The 23,326-nt window shown below is 52.6% G+C and overlaps 2 protein-coding genes across 6 annotated transcripts in view; one reads left to right on the top strand and one right to left on the bottom strand.

The window, feature by feature from the left end:
• WIPI1 (WD repeat domain, phosphoinositide interacting 1) overlaps positions 1 to 6,889 on the top strand; it is a 30,056-nt gene extending 23,167 nt beyond the window's left edge. Inside the window, exons 9-14 of one of the 4 annotated variants that reach the window (XM_082861179.1) lie at positions 1,122 to 1,286; positions 2,084 to 2,191; positions 2,778 to 2,896; positions 3,318 to 3,418; positions 5,060 to 5,235; positions 6,107 to 6,889. In XM_082861179.1, coding sequence (XP_082717305.1) covers positions 1,122 to 1,286; positions 2,084 to 2,191; positions 2,778 to 2,896; positions 3,318 to 3,418; positions 5,060 to 5,235; positions 6,107 to 6,110 — 673 coding nt within the window. In that variant the 3' untranslated portion in view covers positions 6,111 to 6,889. Of the gene's footprint in view, positions 1 to 1,121; positions 1,287 to 2,083; positions 2,192 to 2,777; positions 2,897 to 3,317; positions 3,419 to 5,059 lie in introns of all 4 variants that reach the window. The other 3 variants (XM_082861180.1, XM_082861178.1, XM_082861181.1) reach the window with 3 other exon arrangements.
• Positions 6,890 to 7,311: 422 nt separating this feature from the next.
• The window catches only part of ARSG (arylsulfatase G), a gene marked incomplete at its 3' end in the record, with an annotated part of 69,450 nt that continues 53,435 nt past the window's right edge, over positions 7,312 to 23,326 (bottom strand). The window contains exons 9-12 of one of the 2 annotated variants that reach the window (XM_082861176.1): positions 20,575 to 20,695; positions 15,047 to 15,137; positions 14,875 to 14,970; positions 7,312 to 7,586 (exon numbers count right to left, since the gene is read on the bottom strand). In XM_082861176.1, coding sequence (XP_082717302.1) covers positions 7,312 to 7,586; positions 14,875 to 14,970; positions 15,047 to 15,137; positions 20,575 to 20,695 — 583 coding nt within the window. The remainder of the gene's footprint in view (positions 7,587 to 14,874; positions 14,971 to 15,046; positions 15,138 to 20,574; positions 20,696 to 23,326) is intronic. The other variant, XM_082861177.1, reaches the window with a different exon arrangement.

Genomic DNA, 23,326 nt, shown 5'->3' with positions numbered 1-23,326 from the left:
CCTCCGCCCCTCCCTCCTCTGTGGTCTTGGAGTCGCCCCGAACGGGGCCGTGTCCCGGGCACCCTGTCTGGAGCGCCCACGCGTCCTCCCTTTTCCATCTGTGCTGCGCCCCGCCTCGGATGCAGGACCTGGGTGTGGCTGGTACCCCTCGGTGACGCCCCACCCTTAGTGCAGCGCGCCAGGGCGAGCCGCGCAGGTGTGTCCCACGAGGCTCAGGATGTTAGGGGGACGGCGGGAGCCTGGAAGCGCCCGTCGCCTCCAGACGAGAACCTCGAGACCCAGGGAGGTTTGTCCAGGCGGTGACAGGGGGGAATAAACCCCAGGGCTTCGGAGCCGCGGGCCGTGTCCCTCACCAGGATGCATCCCCCGGACAAGCGGCCTCTCGGCCGGGGTGCCTGGGGCGCATGCGGCGACCCTGGTCCTCGCCGGGCTGCTCGGCGCAGAGGCGAGTGTCCACCCTGCCCACCCGCGTCTCACCACACAGCCGTCCCCCCTTGTCTGCCAGAGACCCCAGGATGCGGCACGGGGACTGCAGGGGGCACACCAGGTCCTTTTGAATTCCCCCGACCTTTGTGCATTGCCAGCACCCACCCGGGTGGCTCGAGGGCTGTAACCAAACACCTGTCCAAGCATCTTGCCCGGAGGTTTGCTTCCCACGCAGTCTGGCTGGGAGGCCTTGACGCTGAGATCGGCCTGTTCTTTTCTTCGGTGAGCCCAGAACAGGCCTGGGCTTAGGTTACAGAGCCCAGGGACTGATTCCAACTCACTCTCTGCCCAGCCCCCTTCCAGGAACCTAGAAATCAGGCTGATAGATTCAGCTTGCTTAATGCAGGAGGGCCGTCACACTGGGAACCTCTTAACGGCCGTGCAATGGCTCTTCCGAAGGACACACGAGCCCTTGACGCCCTCTGGGTACGGCCAGAATGGCACGTCCTGAGCGTTCGGGTGGGCGGAACGTCATGCCCGGGCACAGTCCCTTCCCGCTGCGGTGAGCACGGCTCCCAGCGTCGGCCGGGGATGTTGGACGGCTGCCAGGCCTCCAACATCCTCACCCTCACCTGGCACCGTGGAGGCTGCAGAAGGGCTTGGCCTCACCCTCGCCTGTGCCTTTTGCTCCCCAGCCAGCCAGAGGAGCCCTCGACCTGGACCAGCTACATGGGAAAGATGCTCATGGCTGCGACCAACTACCTCCCCACCCAGGTGTCCGACATGATGAACCAGGACAGGGCCTTTGCCACCGGGCGCCTGGGCTTCTCTGGGCACAGGAACATCTGCACCCTCTCTACGTACGTGCAGCGCCACCCCTCACCAGGCACAAACCATCACAGATTTGCTTCCCCACAGCACAGGTTTACTTGCCCCAGACACACACGCACAGGTTTAAAAGAAAGGCAAGAGAAGGGAGCCAAGAAGGGCACGTAGGGTCAGGACCCACGGCCCCCCGTGGCCGGCCAGCCGCTTTCCCGTCCGGCGGGACCCTTTCTCCGGGGGCTGAGAGGCTGAGCTGGAAGCTGGCATGGGAATTTTAACCTTCTCATTCCAGTGACACTGTCTTGAAGACAGTTCCCATTTTTATGGAATTATGTAAAAAGGCTCTAGTTCCAAAGTCTCGGTCCAGATACATATGGGGTCGACAGGTGTTTTATCTAAGACATTAAAAAGTGTTTATTAAAGCCGAACATTTGAAAAATTCTGTAAAACTAGCCAGCAAAGATGGGGGCCAGTTTTGCACCTGCCTCCTTCCTTCCGCTGTTAAAGGCAGAGACACACATAAGGCAGGTAGGCGGACGCTTTTGTTGGCAGGGGAACCTCACAGAGCAGCAGGGTGTATGCATATCCTTTTGTCTCACCCACACAATTATGGTCAAAGACAAGAAGTCATCCTCAAGGTAGATCACTAGGACACACGCAAGGAAATCACCAGAAACCCAGACTCTGGGGTCAGCGGGCTGCGGGTTCATGGATGTCGGGACAAGACGCTGGTGATGTCCCCGGGGGGGGGGGGGGGGGGCGTTTCGTCCCTGGAAGCGGATCTGCCGCCCACGTACGTTGCCATCCCAGCACATGTCTTCCTGGCCCTTAGGATCCAGAAGCTACCGAGGCTCCTGGTGGCATCGTCCAGTGGACACCTTTACATCTACAGCTTGGACCCTCAGGACGGAGGAGACTGCGTCCTAATCAAGACCCACAGGTGAGGAGACCGGTGTTCAGAAAGCCGGCCTTTCAAGGGCCGCCTGTGTCGTGTGCCCCTCAGCCCCGACGGCGCCCAGCGTCAGCGCTCTTGCTTCCCTTCCTCCTTCAGGGGCGGGCCCAGGGGCAGAGCCAGAGGGGCCCTGCTTGGCGCTGGGTTCACGTAGGGCGCAATGACATGCAAAATGGGGTCTCCCTGCTGGGCCTTCCTCTTCCCGGGGTCCCTCAGACATAACAGGCACTCCGAGCCGTGTACCGAACTGAATTGAGACGTTCTCCTGACCTCTGCGGCCAAGGGCAGGGCAACCTCCTGCTGCGGAGAGGATGCCCCGAGCTGCCACTGCCCCGTCACCTGGGGCTCCCGGGTGCCCTTGCCTGCGCGTGCCAGGAGGAGCACAGGACCGATCTCGGTTTACTAAACGCCAGAGATGAGAACTCCCGTGATCGGCAGGTGAAGGTCACGCTGGTCCACGCTGACCTGGCAGGCCGTGAACCCCAGGGGCCCAGCACGGGCTTCCGGTGCTTTGCCTTTTGCAAGGGCCCTGGGCGTGAGGTGACCTTCTTGTCTCTTCCTTCCCCCACGTCAGCTTGCTTGGCTCAGGAACTGCCGATGAGAACAAAGAAAATGACCTCAGAGCTTCATTACCTCAGTCTTACGCAGCAACTGTGGCCAGACCAAGCCCTTCTGCAGCCTCCACGGTGCCAGGTGAGCGGGCACGGGGGACCTGTGTGACAGCGGCCCCCTTCTCCGTCACCGCTGCCTGTGGACGGAGCACTCCCCCGAACCACGTGTCTCCGCCAGACGCGGCCCTGGGCGTAGCCTTAAACGCGGGTCCCGGAGCAGGGCCGGCAGAGCCCCCAGCGGCCGCCTCCCTAACAAGCAGTGGGAACGCGTTGCCTCCTGGACGGCTTGTAATCAGGTGGAAAGCTGGAGGAGCTGGGGCGGGCGGGTGGAGGAGACCAGCCGCCCAGGGGCTTCGGGCCGTAAACGCTTGAGGATTTGCACTCGTGGGGAGCACAGTCCGTCCCGTGGGTCCCCGGACGCTCGCTGTGCTGAGGCCCGGCCCAGGGGTCGCGGCCTAGGAACAGACCCATGGCTTCTCTCACGTCTCACTGTTGGTTTCCAGGTTATTCTGAGGATGGCGGGGCGCTCCGAGGAGAGGTCATCCCCGAACACGAGTTTGCGACGGGACCAGTGTGTCTTGATGATGAGAATGAGTTCCCCCCTGTGAGCATTGGGCACCCTTAAGAGCATCCAATCCGTGTGCTTAGACAGAACCCTCACCTGTGCACGGGGCGGAGTCCTTTCCCTGTTGTCTCGTCTGTCACAACTAATCCTCCCCTAACACCCGGGAAGCCTCAGACCCCACAGACTAGCCCACCTGACAGTGTCAGGATAACCGCGCGCTTGCCCAGGGTGCCGTGGCGGCCTCCCCGCGTTCGGAGGCCCGGGCGCCTTGACTGCTTCCTTAGCAGCCTCTGCTGCTCAAGGGAGAAACTGGTCCGTCTAAGCTCTTCTTTTCCTGAGGTTCCCGAGATGCTCTGAGCAGAATGTTGCCGCCCTTGTGATGCTGAAGGCGATGCTCTGACAGGGCTGGGCCCTCGCCCTCCTCCGGCTCTGACAGGACTGACCCCTGTGCGTTAACAGCCACTCGGAGAGCGGAGCGGCGGTGGGAAGCCCCCCGGGCACCTCTAGCCGGGCACCTCCCCAGCATCCTGCTTCAGCCGTCCCGGCAGCGAGGGCCCAGGCTTAGCTGGGCGCTGGGCATGGCTCCTCTCAGCATCCTGGGGTGAAGAGAAGCTTGTCCCCCTGGTTCTGGTTCTTCGAGCTTCCGTTCAGAGCAACATAGAGACCCCTCTTATGAGCTTCAGTCAGAAAACCGCCCAGACGGTCCACTTGAAGTCGTTTCAAGATGGAAGCAGTGTTTAGGCCAAGGCTTGGAGGGTCAGCTGACTGTCCCTCCTGGAAGCAGAGAGAAGTAGCCATTGGGCATAGATCTTGGGCTGCATTGTTTTCTCTTGGTCATGATTTTGGGTCAGTTGGATTCCATTTGCCAAAGGGTGGAGTGCGGGTCTGGCGTCTCTCTTGCAGAGATCTATAGGACAATCTAGTAAGTCTAGTGAAACAAAAACAAGAGCTGCTGTAGGGCCCTTCGTGCAGGACTGCAGGGCCGTGTTCCTGGCTTCCCAGAAGGCTCTGTGGGTTGCAGCTTGAGATCGGCCTTTCTGGCTTTTAATAGACAGATTGTCAAATACAGTGCCAACCAGTCAAGTTTACATCTTAGGGGTGGAAAGCAGTCATTCTTCAAAATACTAATTACACGTTTAAAAACGTCTCCCAGTAGACCCCTCCCAAGGGACCAGTTGTTTTGCTCTTGGGTTCTCCTGACCCTACTCGCTATAGCGGGAGCTTTTCTGTCCCCCACAAAAGTTGGTGGTCATTTATCTGAAGCTGTATCTTCCGGGAACCAGAGCAGGTCAGATGCAGTGGGTATACATGTGGAATCTAATGGAATCAGCAATTTTGGTAAAAGTCTGTGACTGCTGTAAAAGATTAGATTGTTAGATACTTAACTGTAATCAGAGTAGACCTCGAAACCTCTTATATTTACAGAATTTGGATATCGGCATTCAGAAGGTGATCCCTTGCTAAAGAAAACCTGTATCAAATAATACGTACACCATGCAGATCATTTGGAGTTAAAAAAAAAAAAAAATTGGAGACACTTAAGAACTATAGCACTAAAATGAAAGGCCTGTTTGCTTATTCGGTGCCAGGAAGCCTGGTACAAGCCATTCGTCCTGTCTCCCTCGTAAGGACCAAACGAGTGGAAGTTGGTTTAAACTGCGTCGATTTTTATTTATGTAGAAGGAAGGCTTCCTGCCAGTGAGAGTGCTGATCACTGAACGAGCTTCCCCAGAACGGTCGCTAGGCCCTAGCAATTTCGGAGCAGCCCCCGTGTGCGGAGCCGGTGGTAGGGGTCTCGGAGACCATCAGACCCCAGCCCTGCCCTCATGCCTGCAGGCAGAGCGATGGGGTAGCAGGTGGGCTTCTGCATCTCAGTGCACAAGGATCGGGGCCTGAGTGCCCCTGGGATGTTCTTGCAAGAGGGACCATATTAGTCATGTCCTCATTGGCAGTGATAGTCCACTGGAGATGCTAAACAGCTTCCTCTCTCTGTCTCTGTTCTGAACGGTCATGCCTGTTGCAAACATCTGTCCAGAATCCTCCTCTCTACCCACATGCCTTAACACCTTCCGGGATCCTGACGGATCTTGGGGTCTCAGCTTCTCCCGGACACGAGCCTAGGTTTGCTCGGATAATCTCCTGAGGGGCTCACTGGGTCATCACTGCTGATCTTCTTTTTTAAGTATACTGACACTAACCTGGGTATGAGCCCTCTCATCTCCTTGGGATTGACTTTGCTCCAAGCACAATGAGGGAAAAGAGAATCGATCCTTTCTGGTCCCTTAGAAAGATGCTGTATTCAAGAAGAGAGTAGCTTTGGTTTCGGTAACAAGCCAGCCTTGACAGGTTTGCATATATTCTGACATTCGTCTTACTCTTGGGACCAAGGGTGTTACTGACCTTCTCATGGTGATCTAGCAGTCTGTGTTTACAAGTAAGATGAGCCTTAAAAAAAAAAAAAAAAGCAACCCATAAACACATCAATACACACATACATTTTCACGAAAAGTATTTTCTGAAACTGCCACCTCGTCTACACCTAAAGAAGACGGGTGCCTCTTCCGTGACCACACGCGAGGGGCGGCCTGTGGACAGACAGGCGGGAACGCTCTGCCGGGCCCAGCCTGCCCCCGCCGACCCCGCGTGGGCACAGGTCTGCTGACCGTGCAGCCGGCCCGTCAGCCCCCTCCCGGAAAGAGTAAGGCCGTTCTGTTTTGATTTCGGTAGATAATCTTGTGCCGCGGCGATCAGAAGGGCAAAACGAAGCAGTCATGGTGAACGGCAGGACCGCCCCTCTGTCAGGCGGTTTTGGAGACGACCAGGAAGGTGGATGCAAGGCATGCGGTTGTGTGAGCAGAATGGGGGGTCAGGAACCCGGGACGCGGTTTGCTGCCCAGCAGGCTCGTCTCAGCCCCGGTGGCCGGTGGGTGCGGGAGCCGCTGCGAATCCACATCCTGCCGTTGTTGAAAGTGCGTCCCAGCCAGAGCGTCCACGTGGACGAACCATTTTGGTCTATAACCCTAATTTGATATTACAGAGAGCATCCTTTCGAAAGCGTATGCTGCGTAAAAATGTACTTACCGGAGAATCTCTCTGAACTGTATTTCTTGTATATGCGACACAGAGAGAGGGGCTATTTTAGCCAGGCAAAAGGTTTGTGCAGTGATTGGAATAAATCATTTATGACCTTTCAGTCCCATTTAGGACACTGATAATAAAACCATGGCAATGCACTTTTGAGGCTTTAAAACTTTACTTCTTTGTGGTTTCTGAAAGCAGGAAGCACCCCTAAAATCTTTACAATACAGCCGCTTGACCTGCCGCACGGGGTGGTGGTCGGTGGGCAGGGCTGCGGGCTTCCGCGGCCTGGAAGCAGCTCTCACCTTGTCAGGTCTGCAGCCCCCGGGGTGGCTTCCCAGACACGGAGCGCCTCAGGCCCCCCAGCCCACCTGGTCAGAGTCCGCACGGTCACAGGCTCCCAGGTGATTGTGCGCCTGTGAAAGACGGAGGTGCTGCTCTAGATGCCGGCCGGGAGGAGCCTCTGTTCAAATGACCGGCAAAACCGGGTGCATAAGAAAAGGCAGCTAGAACATATCGAGCGAGCAGGCGTCACGCCGCGCGCCAGGCAGGCACCCGCACGCACCACCTGTCTCCTCCTCAAGATCAGCTTGCGAGTCAGGTTAAACAACTGCCCAGGCTCAAAGCTGGGGCTGGGACCTGGCCTGACTCCTGACTCCACAGCCCAGGTGCCTTTTCTTACAGCTCGGGCTCGGCATGCCCTCAAGCCGGCACGCGGAAGGGACAGCGGGGGACGCGGAGTGGTGGCTTCAGAACAAACTTCTGAGCCTTAGTTTTAAAGCACACGTCACTGCAAAGTGGGCAAAACCGCAGTCGGGATGTGAACCCGCCCGTCTCGCTTGCCGGTGTTGCCGTCACGCGGCCTGGCAGCGGCAGGCGGTTTGGTGGGGATTACAGCAGGGGGTCACGGAAGGGTCCTGACTGTAATCGGCTCGGGAGGTGTTGTCGCCGGCAATGTCTTCAAGGACCTCCGAGAGAGCCGCTCTGACCTCGGGCAGCACCCGCTGGTACTCGGCACTACCCCGGTCCAGAGGCGCGGCTTCTGCGACATCGTCATCCAGGTTAAAGATGAGGGGAGGCTCGTGGTGCCGCTCGGGGCCGACGCTGCCGTCGCAGGCTCTGGCCCCACCTGGAGCGGGCGACAACAGAGACCCCGTCAAGCCCAGCACCGGATTGCAAGTGAGTGCAAACATACCAGGACTCCAACGTTCCAGTGCCCGCTCTCCCTGCCACTAAGACACTGACTCAAGTATCTTTCCCCTCTACCCTCTGGGAGTACATGTGATGTGTCTTTTGAAAATTGATGTCTTGAGTCCACAGGACACTCAATTTGGCAAATCAGGCAGGGAGGCCAGGGAAGTCGTTTCACTGCGGGCTGCAGTTCAGTTTCTTGTCTGAGTCAGAATCTGCCCGAAGACGGGTGACGGAAACGTTCGGAGCGACGGCAGCCTCCTTGGCTCTTAATGATTCAGATGACTTTTTCTTTTTGCCCCCTTTTCCGTTAGGGCTTCTGACAGGAATGAACACAATACAATTATATCAACAAAAGGAATTCAGGCAGAGGACAGCCCTGGGACACACAGGCAATCCTGAACACTTCCTTTGCCTCTGGTGTCCTTAGCGGGGAAACATGAACAAGGTAGACATTTACCAGCCACTCGGGGAAGCAGAGCCCTGAGGTGTGAGAGAATTTTTTCCACCGGCTCCTCCTACAGGATGGAACACTCGACAGCATCCTTATGAAAAGCACAGCTGTGCGATGAGGCCGGTCCAGCTGACAACTTTCTATCCCACCCTCCGCTACAAGCTGAGGGCCTGAAGCCCAAGTGCAACTCAGTAAAAGCAAATCCCCACGAAGGAGCCACAGTCACACCACGGGAGGACGCAGCTCTCACTCTGGGCCGATCTGAACAGAAACGCAAAGTGTGAACCACTGAGAGGGAAGGACGGGTAGATCGCGCAGCCTTCAGGAAGCCCCCGTTGACGCTGCTCCTCCTGGGGTGGATTTCAGTTTGTCCAACGAAGAGGAAGGGCCGTTGCCTAGTGTCTGGAGTTGAAGTTGGCTCTTCTTTGCCAATAAACAGAGGTGACGCGAGCTTTGGCAATCAGTCAGGCGAAGGTGGGGACTGACTCCTCTTATAAAAATTAAAGGCTTCCGCTTATGGGAATAATGGAGTAGCTCACATAAAACTCATCCTCCCATAGATGACAATTTTAAGTTCTAGGCAACATACAGAAAAAAAACAACCAATTGAAGGCACCAGAAAATCGTCCATGCAGGCAGAAAGGAACTTGATTTTTGAAAGCAGGAGGCCGCACGGGGTGGGGTCTGTGTTTAAGTGTTCTCCCCTGGGGACACCCCCCACCCACCCAGTCAGAGCGGCGTGGGGCAGCTAAAGCCCCAGGGGGGGGCTGTGGTCTCTTTGGCTTGAGGTGTCAGGGAACAGAGTTCAGAGCTGCCACCGCAGATGCAGATTGGTGGGCAAAGTCCTGGGAAGGAGAGGGCTGGAGGGGGGAAGGCTTCAAATCTGCAGATAAGCTCCCTTCAGAGCCTTGGCTGACCCCTGAACCGGGCGTGCACAGATTCTAGCAACAGCTACAAGTCTGAAGAGCTCAGCACGCATTTCCGTGCTACCCAGTGCAGGGAAGGCAGAATTTAGAGTGTGAATTCTGTTAAGTTAGAAAGGCTTGATCAACACTTCATATTTTCCATTGAAGTCCCAGAAGGTTCATGCTAGGAGTAAAGGCTGTATCCCGGAATGAAGGCGTTTACCTAAGATTAAGGATAAAATCCAACAGAGCCCAGTTCTGACAACGCATAAAATCAAGCCTCCTCAAGTCTGAGGGGATGAGGCAGCAGGTAACTGCCCGTGAGAACCAGAGTCAACACCCCTCAGACTGAAAGTCAGAGTCTCTACAGTGCGTCACACACAACGTCCAGTTCTTAAAAACTACTCAATAGGAAACTTCTAGTCTCTGGCCCAGCATTTGGAGCTCTGGAAGTCAGCCCTCCATCCTAACAAGTAAAAAGCTGAACAAACTACAAAGTCAGTGACTTCTGAGATCCATCAGAGAAGTGAGGTCACAGGGCAAACCTCTGCCCCCCGAACTGGAGACAGACAGGTGAGAATACAGAGAAGCACAACATACCAGAGCAGAAACCCACAAGCGGGCACCTCTGGGAACCAGTGCCCTGGTAGGAAATCCCGAACTGTGATGAACAAATGGCGGGAGGCTCAGTGTAGATGAGTTTAAGAGTTAAAAACCCCATGGGGGTGGGAGTCCTCTTTTAGATGAAAATCCTAAGAAAAAAGAAAAAAATAAATGCCAGTGATCAAAAGCACTGTGACAGAAATAAGAATAAGAATGCCTTTGATGGGCTCGTTCGCAGATTCCACGGCTGAGGAAAGAATCTCTGAGCTTGAGGATATCTCAAAAGAAGCTTCCAAAGTTGAAAAGCAAAGAGGGAAAAAAATCTGCAAAACGCAGAGCAGAATATCCAAGAACTGTGAGGAAACTACAAAAAGTGTAACGGGAACACTAGAAAGAGAAGAATGAGTGAAAGGAATAGAAGAAATCTATGCAACTATAATGCCTGAGATTTCCTCCAAATTCATGTCAGACACCAAACCGCAGATCAAGGAAGCTCAGAGACCCCGAGAAAGACCCTGTCGAGAGAACAAGAAGTCAAGCCACGACTCGAAGAAAATATTCTCACAAGGCACATCTGATAAAGGGCTGTTATCCGAAATGCACAAAGAACTCTTAAATCTCAACAATCAGGATGATGAGAATGAGAACCTGAACAGACACCTCAGCAAAGAAGATACACAGTTAGCAGACAAGCATACGAAAGGGTGCTCAATGCTGTACGTCATCAGTAGTTGCAAATTAAATAACAAGACCCCACGGCACACCTAGTAGAGTGGCCAAGGTGAAAAACAGTGGCGACACTGAATGCCGGTGAGGGTGTGCAGCAGGGACTGTCATCACTGCCGGCGGGGACGCTAAACAGTGCAGCTACTCTGGAAGACACCTTGGTGTTTTCTTACAAAGTTAAATACACTCTAACCGAACGATCTAGCAGTCACACTTCTTGTTATTTATTCAAATGAGTGTATGTCCACAAAAAGACCTCCATGTGGATGTTTATAGCATAATCGTCAAAACGTTTACTCCTAATTGTGAAGACTTGGAAGCAAGCAAGATTTTCTTCAGTGGGTGAATGGATACATTAACTGTGGTACGTCCAGGCAATAGAATATTATTCAGCTTTGAAAACAAATAAGCTCAAGCCATGAACAGACATGGCGAAGAGCCTTAAAGTGGTATTTTAGTCACAGCCTAGGCTGCCATAGCAAAGTACCATAGACCGGGTGGCTTAAATCATAGAAATTTATCTGCTCACAGCTCTGGAGGCTAGAAGTCCAAGATCAAGGTTCTTGAAAATGTGGTTTCTGGCGAGGGTTCTCTTCCTTGGCTTGCAGACAATAGAGATACAAAAAACCCTCGATACATACTAGCAAACTGATTTCAGCAGCTTATAAAAAGGATTATACACCATGTCCTAGTGGAATTTATCCCATGGATGCAAGGTTGGTTCAACATATGAAAATCAGTCAGTGTAAATAAAGCAATGTATATTCATAGAACAAAAGACAAAAAAAAGATCATCTCAGTAGATGCAGAAAAAGCATGTGACAAAATCCCACACTCTGTCATGATATAAACACTCAGGAAACTAGGAATAAAAAGGAACTTCCTCAACCTGATAAAAATTATCTGTGAGAAACCCAGAGCTAACATCACACTTAGTGAGGAAAGACTGAAAGCTTTCCCCCTAAGATTAAGAACAAGACATGAATGTCCACTGTCACCACTTCTATTCAACATTGTACTGGAGGTTCCAGCCACAGAAATTAGGCAAGAACCAGAAACAGGAGGCATCCAGGCTGGGGAGGAAAAAGTTAAACCACCTCTATTGGTTGATGAAATGATCTTATGTAGAGAAAAGCAAATAGTCAAAACTCGCCAGTTAAAAAGCAGAGCCTTATCAAACTGGATGAAAAAGCAAGATTCCTTTCTTTCCTGCCTACAGAGACGCATTTTAAATATAAAAGCAGTTGAGTTGAAAGGAACAAAATAGATATATCACACAAACAGTAAGCACAGGAAACTGGAGTGGCTATGTTACATTAGACAAAACATACTTCACGACGTGGAGTACCAAGATGACGAGGGGTATTTCACAAGGATCGAGAGTCCGTTTTTAAGGAAGACAAAACTAAAGGGAAATATAGGCAATCTACATCCTAAGCGGAGATTTTTAAAACGCTTCTCTCAATAATTGATAGAACAACTAGACAAAAAGCCGGGAGGGATATAGGTGATCTAGACAACTATCAACACCTCCACCTGACTGAGATTTACGGAACATGATACACAAGAACTGCAGAATACACATTTGCTTCACTTCCACATGGTGTGTTCACCAAGACAGATCATCTGCAAGGCCATAAAATAAGTCTCAATAAGTTTCAAAAGACTGAAAACCTCCAGAGTATGTTTTCTGATCACAATAAAATTAAATTAGAAATGACCAAGACAAGAGCTGAAAAAGGCCCCAAAATTTGGGAATTAAGCACCAGCTTTCTAAATGACCTATACAAGGTACTAGAAAATATTTCCAACTAGATAATGAAAGTAAAACATAGAATCTGGGAGATACAGATAAAGCAATGCTTAAAGGGAAAACTGTAGCTATAAACGCTTATATTTGAACATGAGAAAGGTTTAAAATTAATTATATAAATGTCCTCTTTAGTAAACTAGAACAAGGAGAGTAAAGTAAGTAAAGAAGGGATGGAAATAAAAGCAGGAATCACGACATAGAAAACGCTAAAGGAAATTAACAGAGCTAAAAGTTGCTTCATTAAAGATTAATTAAAAGGATAATGAGGAAATATTATGAACAAATTTAGGCCAGTAAATTTGACAACTCAGATGAAACGGACAAATTATTTTAACAACTTGCCAAAGCTGGTACAAGAAGAAATTAAAAATCGGAATAGCCCTATACTATTAAAGAAACTAAATTGATAACCAAGAACTTTTCCATCAAGAAACCTCCAGGTCCGAAGAGTTTCACAGATGAATTCAATCAGACGTGAAAGAAAGAATACCAATCTCCCATAGCCCCTTCCAGAAAACAGAGAAAGGAACACTTCCCAGCTCATTTCCCAAGGTTAGCAAAACCCTGATACCTAACCCCGACACAGACATTGCAGGAAAGGAAAATTATAGAAAAAATCTCGGCAGATCAAATCCATCAATATATAAAAAGAAGAACACATCACAACTGAGTTTATCCAGGAATGTAAAGTTGACCTAACATCTGAAAACCAATCGACGTAATTCACAGCATTAAGAGGGTCCTTATGCAAGTATATACATTTATAGGAACTCATCAAATCGTGCCGTTTAGGTCTGTGGCTTTCACTGTGTGTAAAGTTTCCCTCAATTACTCTTTTGAAAAAGGAAAAAGCAATAAGATCACTTCATTCTAGGCCACACAGCGGAACAGACTCACTGCCTCTTAAGCTCCTCCTACGACACGACCTCAGAAACCACAGCCTCATCACAGAGGGACACACACCTCGTTCTCTAATCTAATGCAGTAGATGTCAGTTCACCTCACTTATCCCAAAGCAGTTTTATGTAATTAGCAGGCAGATCTTCAGCGACGGGGGTGGGGAAAAGGAGGAATCAGAGCACATCCGGGCTTCATCCTGTTTCATCCTATTTCATCCCATCTGTTGAGATGTCCATTCTTCCCTTGCTAACTTTCCTGGGAGTTTGGTGATGCCTCAGAAGAACAGACCTCCCCTGGGTATCATAATTCCTGTCTGGCTGTGATCCCTTCAAACAGTCCTATCACTTCATAGTAGCGTTTATGATCCCAGCGTCACGATGACAAGGGCTTTCTGGCTGGGTTATGACTTCTGAAATTAACTCAGCCTGGAGAAACCATACCTCTGAGATAGGGTAATGTAAGGGCTGGCATCTGGACACTTTCCATCTGAAAGAATAACAAACATCTCACTGGTTTGCATTTTAGGTCTTGGAAAGTCGAAGATTCTTGTGGCGTTTTTAATATCTTTCAAGTGATGAACTCAAAGAACTTGTTTTTATGCCACATTTTCTTTGGGGTCACTTATTCACCCTCAGGGCAAATAAATTTTTGTTCTTTATTATATAATTCTTTGGAAAGCTCTAACTTTAAATGACTGAATCAGGACTTCCCTGGTGGCGCAGTGGTTAAGAATCCGCCTGCCAACGCAGGGGACACAGGTTCGAGCCCTGGTCTGGGAAGATCCCACATGCCGCGGAGCAACTAAGCCCGTGTGCCGCAACTACTGAGCCTGAGCTCTAGAGACCGAGAGCCACAGCTACTGAGCCCACGCGCTTAGAGCCCGTGCTCCACAACAAGAGAAGCCACCCCTATGAGAAGTCCGCGCACCGCAACGAAGAGTAACGCCTGCTTGCTGCAACTAGAGAAAGCCCGCGCGTAGCAATGAAGACCCAACGCAGCCAAAAATAAATAAATTAAATAAATAAACAAACTCATTTTTTAAAAAAAGAAATTGAGTTAAAAAAAAATAACTGAATCAAATTGGAACCCACATCAGATCCCAGATTTGGGTGAGGGGCTTTTTGGGGGGGGGGGCGCGTGGGGGGGAGCTTGTTTTTCATTCATTAAAAAAAAGTGTTAGGGTTCCTACCAGATGCAAGATTCTGTGCCGAGCATGTCAAGACAACAACGATTAAAGAGCTCACAGAGGCTGAGTTTAGAGAGCTTAAAGCTACTAGAAGAAAGAGAAGATGCACTTAAATAACTGGCGTATACGGCAGAATGTGGTAAGCACCGGGGCTCTCCATGTCCTACCCAGCTGGGAGGACGAGAAGCAGTCCTCAATCCAGGCGGCCTTAAAAGCCGAGAGGGAGTTTAACCTGGAGGCCGAGGAGAAGGACCGTCGCTCTTGGAGAACTAAGCCTAGGAAAGTACAGGGACCCAGGGTGGAGAGAGTCCGAATTCACTTGGAAGCAAAAAGCCACGGCAAGACTTTGAGAACCATGCTATCACCCTTCTAAAATACACGTTTAAGATGGTCACAGGGTGAGCCAAGTAGGAGAGAGGCTTGGCTTTGCTAAATAGACCTCTAACATCTATTTTCTGAAACAGTCTCTTGCTTCAAAATATCTCTAAGCTCCCACTGAATGTTCAGCCAGACTGGCATTGAAAGCATAACCGTGGGATGAAGTGTTTTTCACGTGAAAAAGTGGACAGTGTGGATGTGCTGGACCAGCTCTGAGCCGGCTGGAGATCTAGGCGAACGGCAGAAAGGCCTTATTAGCACCTGTAGGTGCAGAGGGCCTGGGCAGGGCCCTTGCGTGTTGAGCCCTCCTCCTGGGCCCGGGTTTGGGGCGGCACCATCGGAGATGCTGAGAGCACCCTGAAAGGGGGCAGCCCACATCATCCTGGAGGCTTGAGCGAGAGTCCGGGTGGGACGGGGCCCCTCAGTAACTCACCGGTGACGAAGAAGGCCTTGTACCGCTCCACGCGGACAGTCTGAAGGGCTCCGTCCTCTCCGGCCGCCCCACTGTTGGGGTGAAACAGCACCTGGGAAAGGGGGGCAGGGCTTACAGACAAGAAAACCATGCTAGAGGCTCCCTGGAAAGCATTACTTTCTTTTTTCTTTTTTTTTTTTGGCTGTGCTGTGCGGCATGCGGGATCTTAGTTCCATTGGAAGCGCAGAGTCTTAACCACTGGACCGCCAGGGAAGTCTCAGCATTACTTTCTTTGTCGTGGTCCCTGTTCCCCATCACCCGCCAAACCCACCCTCTGACACCCAGCCCAGCCCCAAACACAGACGCAGGCCTGTGGTCCACACCATCCAACTCCCGGGAGCCTGTGTGAAAGAGCTCTTTTGCTAGTCAATTAATCGGAGTGGGTTACAGCTCTGCTTGGATTCCTAGGCCCAGTACTAGCCATGTCATCTGCAGGGTCCAGTGCAAGATGAGAATGAGAGAAACCTTGTCCAAAAATTAAGAATTTCAACTGTACAGCACAAGGAATTATAATAAATATCCTGTAACAAACCATAATGGAAAAGAATATGAAAAAGAATGTGCATATGTGTATAACCGAATCACTTTGCTGTGCAGCAGAAATTAACCCAACATTGTACATATACTTCAGCAAAATAAATTTCCTTTTTTAAAAAAAATTTTCTTCATTTCTTCATTTATTTTTGGCTGCGTTGGGTCTTCGTTGCTGCACGCGGGCTTTCTCTAGTTGCGGTGAGCGGGGGCTACTCATCATCGCGGTGCGCGGGCTTCTCATTGCGGTGGCTTCTCTTGTTGTGGAGCACAGGCTCTAGGTGCATGGGTTTCAGTAGTTGTGGCACATGGGCTCAGTAGTTATAGCTCGCGGGCTCAGTAGTTACGGCTCGCAGGCTCTAGAGCGCAGGCTCAGTAGTTGCAGCGCACGGGCTTGGCTGCTCCGCGGCATGTGAGACCTTCCCGGACCAGGGCTCGAACCCACGTCCCCTGCACTGGCAGGAGGATTCTTAACCACTGTGCCACCGGGGAAGTCCCAAAATAAATTTCTTAAAAACCTATTTTCTTTTAATTACTACCCCCCCACACACACACAAAAAAAAAATTAAGAATTTCAAGGTGGCCACAGCACGTGTGCTTTAAAGCAAGCACAGGGTCCTTCTAAGTGCGGGTCCCTCTGTGACAGCAGGGGTCACCCACCCAGGAGGCTGGCCCCTGCCTGAGCCCCACCCCTCAGGGTCAAGACGGGGCCTGGGATCTGCATGTTTTAGAAATATTCCCAGGGAGCCTGACACAGATCGGTGGCGATCCTTGGCTCTCTTTGAAAAACAGCTTCTTCAGCATCCAGTCGACTCTCCAACTCTCACGTGAGGGCGTCTCCGTGTGACTTCTCCAGAACCGTGCACGGCCTTCCCTCCAAACACAGATCGCCTCTGACTCCGTCCTACCACACTCAGACCGAGCAAGTCATCAATGACGCAATCACCCTCCAACTCCGCGCTTCCACTGCAGGGGGCACGGGTTCGATCCCTGGTCGGGGAACTAAGGTCCTGCAAGCCAAGTGGCGTGACCCCCCCCCCCCCGCCAAAATAAAAACAATCACCCTTCAGAATGGAAACACCTAGTTCAGGGTTCCCAAGGACAAGATTTGATAGAAAATAAATGACCAGCATCCTTGGTAATTGGTGGCTTTGGGCTGGAAACGTGAGACCGCCTTGGTGTGAATCATGACCGATATATATCACTGGAAAGGCGCTTACGTGATTCAAAGTTTCCATGGAGCTAAAAAAAAAAAAAAAATGAGAAACATCTGTTGGAGCGGTAAACAGCTGTCCCCCCAAGTTTCCCGGCTCTGAAAGGATGCCAGCGAGGGTGGGGCTCCTCCCACACCTGCTGCTTCCGTGCTCTCGTGACAGGGCCTGCCAGGTCCCCAGCCGGCGTGATGACAGCAGGCTCCTTCCAAACAGGAAGAGAAGTCGTAACTCAAAACCCTCACTTCTTCCAACCCTGAAGGAAGCCAAGCCTCTCACCACAGGAGGCTGTTTTGTTTCCTTCTGGAGAAGGCAGGAAGTGGGGGACTTGGGAAATCTATTGTCAACAGATCTAGGATGTACTCAGACATCCAGGAGATGGGAGCCCAGGCCCGCGGGTTCGAGCCATTGACATTATGGCTCAGTAACAGAAACAGAAATTCCGTAAGCGGCGGCTGCCGTGTGCAGGACATTCATTTGGTGTCACCAGGCGCCACTTCCAGAATCCAAGCGCAAGCAAAATGGCTCGCCCCCGGGAGGGCGGATGCATCTTGGAGAACTCGTATGCGCCCCGCTCTTCCCCTCTGAGCAGACTGATGGTGGCGTTCTTGTTTATATCAACATAGGAAGGAGGTTGGCAAATTTACACATGAATCACAGCTGAAGACATTTCCTCTCCAGAGGACACCCGGTCCGAATTGCAAAGATAAGTTTATCTTCTGCAAACACGTTGCATCTTCTTGGTTGCCTTTCTTACCTGTTTGCTTTGTTTTCTTTTGTTTTGCTTTTTCAACCAGGGAGCGGCTCCTTACCTCTCTGGAGGCTGGTGCCTGGGTAGCCTCCCCAGAAGGAGGGGTCTCCCACCCCTTCAGGTCTGGGTGCACAGACCCAGGTCTCCAAAAGCCGTCAGCCTCGCGCCAGCCGCTCCAGACAGCATCTTTTGCCACTAGGGGGCCTCCCTTATCCCTAAGAGAAGTGATCAGCGGTGCAGAGACCAAGACCCGACTTCCGTTTCTACAATGTATGGTCTCCAGGGATGGACCAAGCATGGTATGACTACACAGCCCCAGACTGGTCGTGACAGGACAGATGCAGAGCCATTAAGAAGCCTTCCCTCGGCTGACAACTTCTGGACTTGGTCATGGCAACCTGGGGCTGAGGTAGGACTTGACCAGCAGTGATGCTGCAACCTCCAAATTCCATCCGGGAAGCAGGCGAGCCTAGAGTGGGATGCCTGCCCCCGGGCTGTGCACCCTCTCCTGCCCGCTCCCCTCTCCCCCTTTGTGGTTGCCCTCGTTGCCTGGACACAGACCCCTCTAGATCAGAAGCAGAAGGGTCTGCAGGTGCAGGAATACACGGCATGGCATCAGCGACCCTAGCTGTCCATGAAGTGGGTGGTGAGACCGCTCACAGCAGGAAGACCTATAGCCCAGCATTTGCCTGTAAACCTCTCAACGCAGGACCTGGGGAGGGTGCCAGGGCTTACGTGGCCCTAGGTTGCTTCAGGTCTTCGACTTTCCGTTACTCGTTTGCAAAATAGGGAAGAACCCAACCGCTGAGACTTTTTGCATATTGTTTTGAGATGACGGTCTAGGAGTTACTTTGAGCTTCTTGAAACTGGAATGGTTTTCTAAACCAACCCATACTCGAATCTTGTAAGCCCAGCATATACCTAAGGGTGAACACAGCTGTGTTTATTAACATATATATGTGTATGCTGTGGGAACTAATCAATATATTCTAATTTGAGTATTAAGGAATGTTCCAAACAGGTGGCAATGTTTAAATCTAACCTTTAAGGCTGTTATACACAGTTGGATGCCCCAGAATGATACGGTGCCTTGCACGTGATAGTTACTCAATAAATGATTACTGAATACCAAAACCCAAACAAGGGACTTCCCTGGCGGTCCAGTGGTTAAGACTCCACGCTTCAACTCTGGGGGCGCCAGGTTTGATCCCTGCACCAAAAACCAAAACCCAAAAGCAAAAAGCACGCGGATACGTGCACGCGCGTGTGTACCCACGTGTATATGTGTGCATAGGTATGTATATTTCTACAGTCACTCACATATTTTTCCCTCCCGGTCCTCCATCAGCAGACTCGAGACAATGTACTCTGGTCTCCGCAGCGGCTGAATCTGGGGCCAGCGGCGGCCTACGTTGAGCCCTAAGGTGTCTGGACTTACGCTGCAGGAGCCCAGTCCCCTGGGGCGCTGGGCCGGGCCCACAGGTGCCAGCGCCCACGTGCCTCTACCCTGGAAGTTGCCACCAGAGCTCTGGGCGAGCGGCGAGTGGCAGCTGTCCCCTCCCGGGACACGGGGCAGCCCACACACATCACACGAAAACCCCAGCCGGTGTTGCGGCTCGTATCTGCCTCTCCTGCCGGTCCCTGGGCCCAGCCCCCTGGGGGCCCAGACCAGCAACCGCGAAGCCCTGAAGCGGGGCCTCCGTGGGTGCGCGGAAAGCGGCAGCTTGAGAAAGGCGGCGAGCCCTCCGCCGTCCGGAAACGGAAGTTCCGCGCCCGGGAGCTGGCCTCCCCCTGTGGACGGACAGCGTCAAGGCGCCCCCAGTCCTTGAAGCGCTTCCTGGTGACCCCGATCATTCTGTGCGCGGCCGTGGTCATAAACACGCGGGAGCATCTCTCCGCTGACGTCGTCGATAACCCCCCAGGGTCACATACTGCGAACTCCCAGCCAGAGGCGGAAGCCACCCTCCTGCTTGGCTGTCCTGCGGGAGCAGGGCTCGGCCTGGAAGGGTCTGCAGCTCCAGGGCGTCGGATAGGCCGGGAGCAGCCGTCCTGGTCTAGAGGCCACTCCGAGCATGGTCAAGAAGCCCTGGGGCCCGCTCAGGACCAGTGTGCCGGCCGTGGGGAAGGGCAGCTTCAGGAACTGCCCCAGGACATTTGACTCACTTCCATGTGACCCGCGGTAAAGCCAGAAATAAACCCTTTGATGTGTGGGTCCCTAACTGAGGAGCCGGGCTCACGGGGCCTGCCAGAAAGAGCTCCGGGTTCCGCCGGCCTCCTTCCTCCTCCCCCTTCCTCTTCCTTTTGGCAAACGTAAAACACACAGAAAGGCAGGGAAAGGCCATCCGGCCCGACATTTCCTGGCTGTCGCTGCCACCGAGCGCTTCAGAGCCCCCCGAAGAGGGGACCCTGGGGGCTGGAGAGCCGTGTGTGTGCTGAGCCCTCGAGGACTGGCCCTGCCACCCAGGGCGTCTTTCCTTCATTTGCTTATTCATCCAGTCCTCGTTTATTGCATGCTGGCCGCACGCCAGACCCTGTGTTAGGTGTTCTGAGAATTCCATGGTGAGCTCCCTGACCTTGGGAAGCTTCCGTTCTGGCCGGGGAACCCCACGATACACAACTCACAGACACAGGTCATGCACCCCATCCAAGAAAAATGTGCCGCGTGCCTAGGGCATGTCAGAAAATTAAATGATGGTGAGGGGAAAAAAGTCATTCGGTATAGGGAATAAGTCCCAGTGGACGCCCACCCTACACCAAAACTGCTGCACAGAAATCTGGACTGAGGAACTGGGCTGACTCAGGAAGGAGAGGGGGAGGAAGGACGGGTTCATCTCAGAAGAATCACCCCTCGGCGGCCGACAAACTGGATCTCCGGGGGCCACTGCAGGCACCTTCTGACGGTGGTTCTGTTTGGGCATAGGCAGCCAGACCCCGATAGGGGGCAGGGGCCCCACCTCTGGAGAAGCCCAGGTGGGACACGCACCACCTCCACTTACCCTGTGCCCAGCCTGCGCCCTGCCGAACAGCACCTCCGAGGCATCCAGACCGTCAAAGTGTCGGCCTTGGGGCAGGCTGGCCCCAGCCAGGGCCACCACGGTGGGGAAGATGTCCAGCACGCTGCAGGAAGATCAAGACAGTGTTGGCCCCAGCTGTCCCCAGGCTCTCTCCCTGGCCGTGCTGGGGTCAAGAGCCGCCCAGCCCGGCCCAGACCGAGCCCCGGCAGCCTCCCATACAGCCCGCCCCCTCTGCCTCCTGTCCTGCCTTCAAGCCCCACCTGGATTTCCTACAGGAGCAGCACCCAGGCTCTGCAGCCAGGCGTTGCCTGGGCTCAGATCTCAGCTCGGCCATCTATCTGTCTAGCCCTCAGTTTTCTGTTCTCTAAAATGGGCATGATAGGGGACTTCCCTGGCGGTCCGGTGGTTAGGACTCCGCACTTCCACTGCAGGGGGCACGGGTTCAACCCCTGGCCAGGGAGCTAAGATCCAGCAAGCCTCGCAGTGTGGCCAAAAAAATAAAAATAAAATGGGCATGATAACAACAGTACCTGCCTCGCTGGGTGGCAGCGTGCATGAAAGACGCAGGTCATGCGCGTAGAGGGCCTGGCACTCAGAGAGCTCACTGGATGTCTGTGTTATAGTCCCTCACAGGCACACCCCTGCAGACCTACCTAAGAACTAGGGGGCTGTAATAAAAAGGAATGAAATAGTGCCATTTGCAGAGACATGGATGGACCTAGAGACTGTCACACAGAGTGAAGTAAGTCAGAAAGAGAAAAACAAATATCAGATAATATGGCTTACATGTGGAATCTAGAAAAATGGTGCAGATGAACTTATCGGCAAAGCAGAAATAAAGTCACAGATGTAGAGAACAAACTTATGGTTACCGAGGGGGGAAAGGGGGGTGGTGGGATGAAATGGGAGATTGGGATTGACATATACACACTACTATGTATAAAACAGATAACTAATGAGAACCTACTGTAGAGCACAGGGAACTCTACTCCATGCTCTGTGGTGACCTAAATGCGAAAAAAATCTAAAAAGGAGTGGATATATGTATATGTATAATTGATTCGCTTTGCTGTACACCTGAAACTAACACAACATTGTAAATCAACTCTACTCCAATATAAAATTAATTTAAAAATAAAAGCTAAAGAAAAAGAAGAACCAAGGGGCTCTACCTGTCACCACCTAGGCCACCGCCACCCGCTGAGAGGGAACAGTGTGTGACAGGTGTCTGCAAGAGAACATTTACTTCATTTTTCCCACCCCGGGTCTCCGTGTCGCAAATAGCTAGTCTCTGTCTAGAATGCCGTCATGTGTGACACATTCCATCCGCTTTCATTTAGCTCTGTTATTCCTGTTACAAAATAGTCAGTGTTCAGGGTGGGCAAATAGGATGACATCCAGAAATACGAAGAAGCAGCACAACACAGCCCCCCGCGCGAAGGCAGCCACTGTGAACACGTTGGTGGATTTTGTGAATTTGATTTTCTTTGAAGTCACGTGGTACCATTTCCCTCTGCTCTAGGGCACATCTCCCTCCAGCCTGCTGTGCCCAGGTCAGACAAAAACTCTTCGGCAAGAACAGAGCTGTTTATCTGAGGGCCAGGCTAACGGAGAGTCGGTGGGACTTGACAGAACCGGAGGGCCAGGCCCGCACGAGGCTGGACATCTCGGGAAAGAGGGTCCACCTGAGGCTGGGCTCATGGGGAGGCCTCCAGGCCCCACCTGCTGCTTCCCCAGCCCAGAGTCCCGGGAGCGGAGGCTCGCCCCCCAAGATGGGCCGCGGAAGGGAACTGCCACGTGCCCGCCTCCCCTTCTCTGCTCCAGGGCTCTGTCTACAGCCCCAAGCAGGATCTCTCCCTCGGCTACGGTACAGAGCGTCTCTGGTCTGCCTCTGGCTTCCACGGTTCACAGAGCCGGAGGCTTATCTCTCGCGATGTGCGCTCCAGGGGCTGGCACCCCACGCGCGTGCAAGTGCAGGAAGTGCACAGTAAGCCCTTGCGGGGTACAGAACGGTCCAGAAACCTGTCCAGAGTCCAAGGTCCGTGCCAGAAATCAGGCAGCCCGGCGGACTGCAGTGCAGGCTGAAGAGGCCGGGGTGGCCGGCACTGCTGTTTGGAGTTTTCTCTCCGTTGCACCCCTAAGAGAGGCGTGCCCCCCAGAGGAGTCAGGTCAGTGGCAGAAGAGCAGGGTCTGCCTTAGATTTGGGGGTGTGCGGCACATTTTCTTTTCCCGCCTCATTCCCCCCTCCGTCATTGTGAGGCCTAGCACCCTCATTATACAGCACAGAGTCTAATGTTCATGGAGTCCTAGTGTCTCAGAATCGGGCAGGAACCTCCAGAGCACAGAGGAAAGCTCGGGTCCGCGACAAAAGCTTCTGCATCTCCAGGACTTGCCAGTCCAAGCTCAGGCTACCAAAGAGTCCTTCCTCACGTAAAGGAGGAAAACAAGCCCCCGAGGGGAGCCCTGGAGGAGGGAGATCCTCCCAGGACACAGAGCCCCAGACCCTGGGCCCCTGCGTGAACTTGGAGAAAGCATCAGTCCTGCAAAGGCTACCAAAGGGACCCCGCTACTCCAAACCCTCCCTAAGGAATTGGTCCCGGGAGTCTTGGAAACCTTGGGGAAAGAGACCAAAAAACCTCAAACCTAATTTTCAAATTTCCACAGTTCATTGTAATACCTGGGAAGGCACATTCTGACTTTCATGGAACCTCAGTCCGTTTGCCTTTGTGGTTCC

This window comes from Leucopleurus acutus, assembly GCF_964270905.1.
Source record: "Leucopleurus acutus genome assembly, chromosome: 19".
NCBI classification, from domain to species: Eukaryota; Metazoa; Chordata; class Mammalia; order Artiodactyla; family Delphinidae; genus Leucopleurus; species Leucopleurus acutus.
Note: the sequence above shows the minus strand (reverse complement) of the source record. Positions and strands in the feature narration are given on the sequence as shown.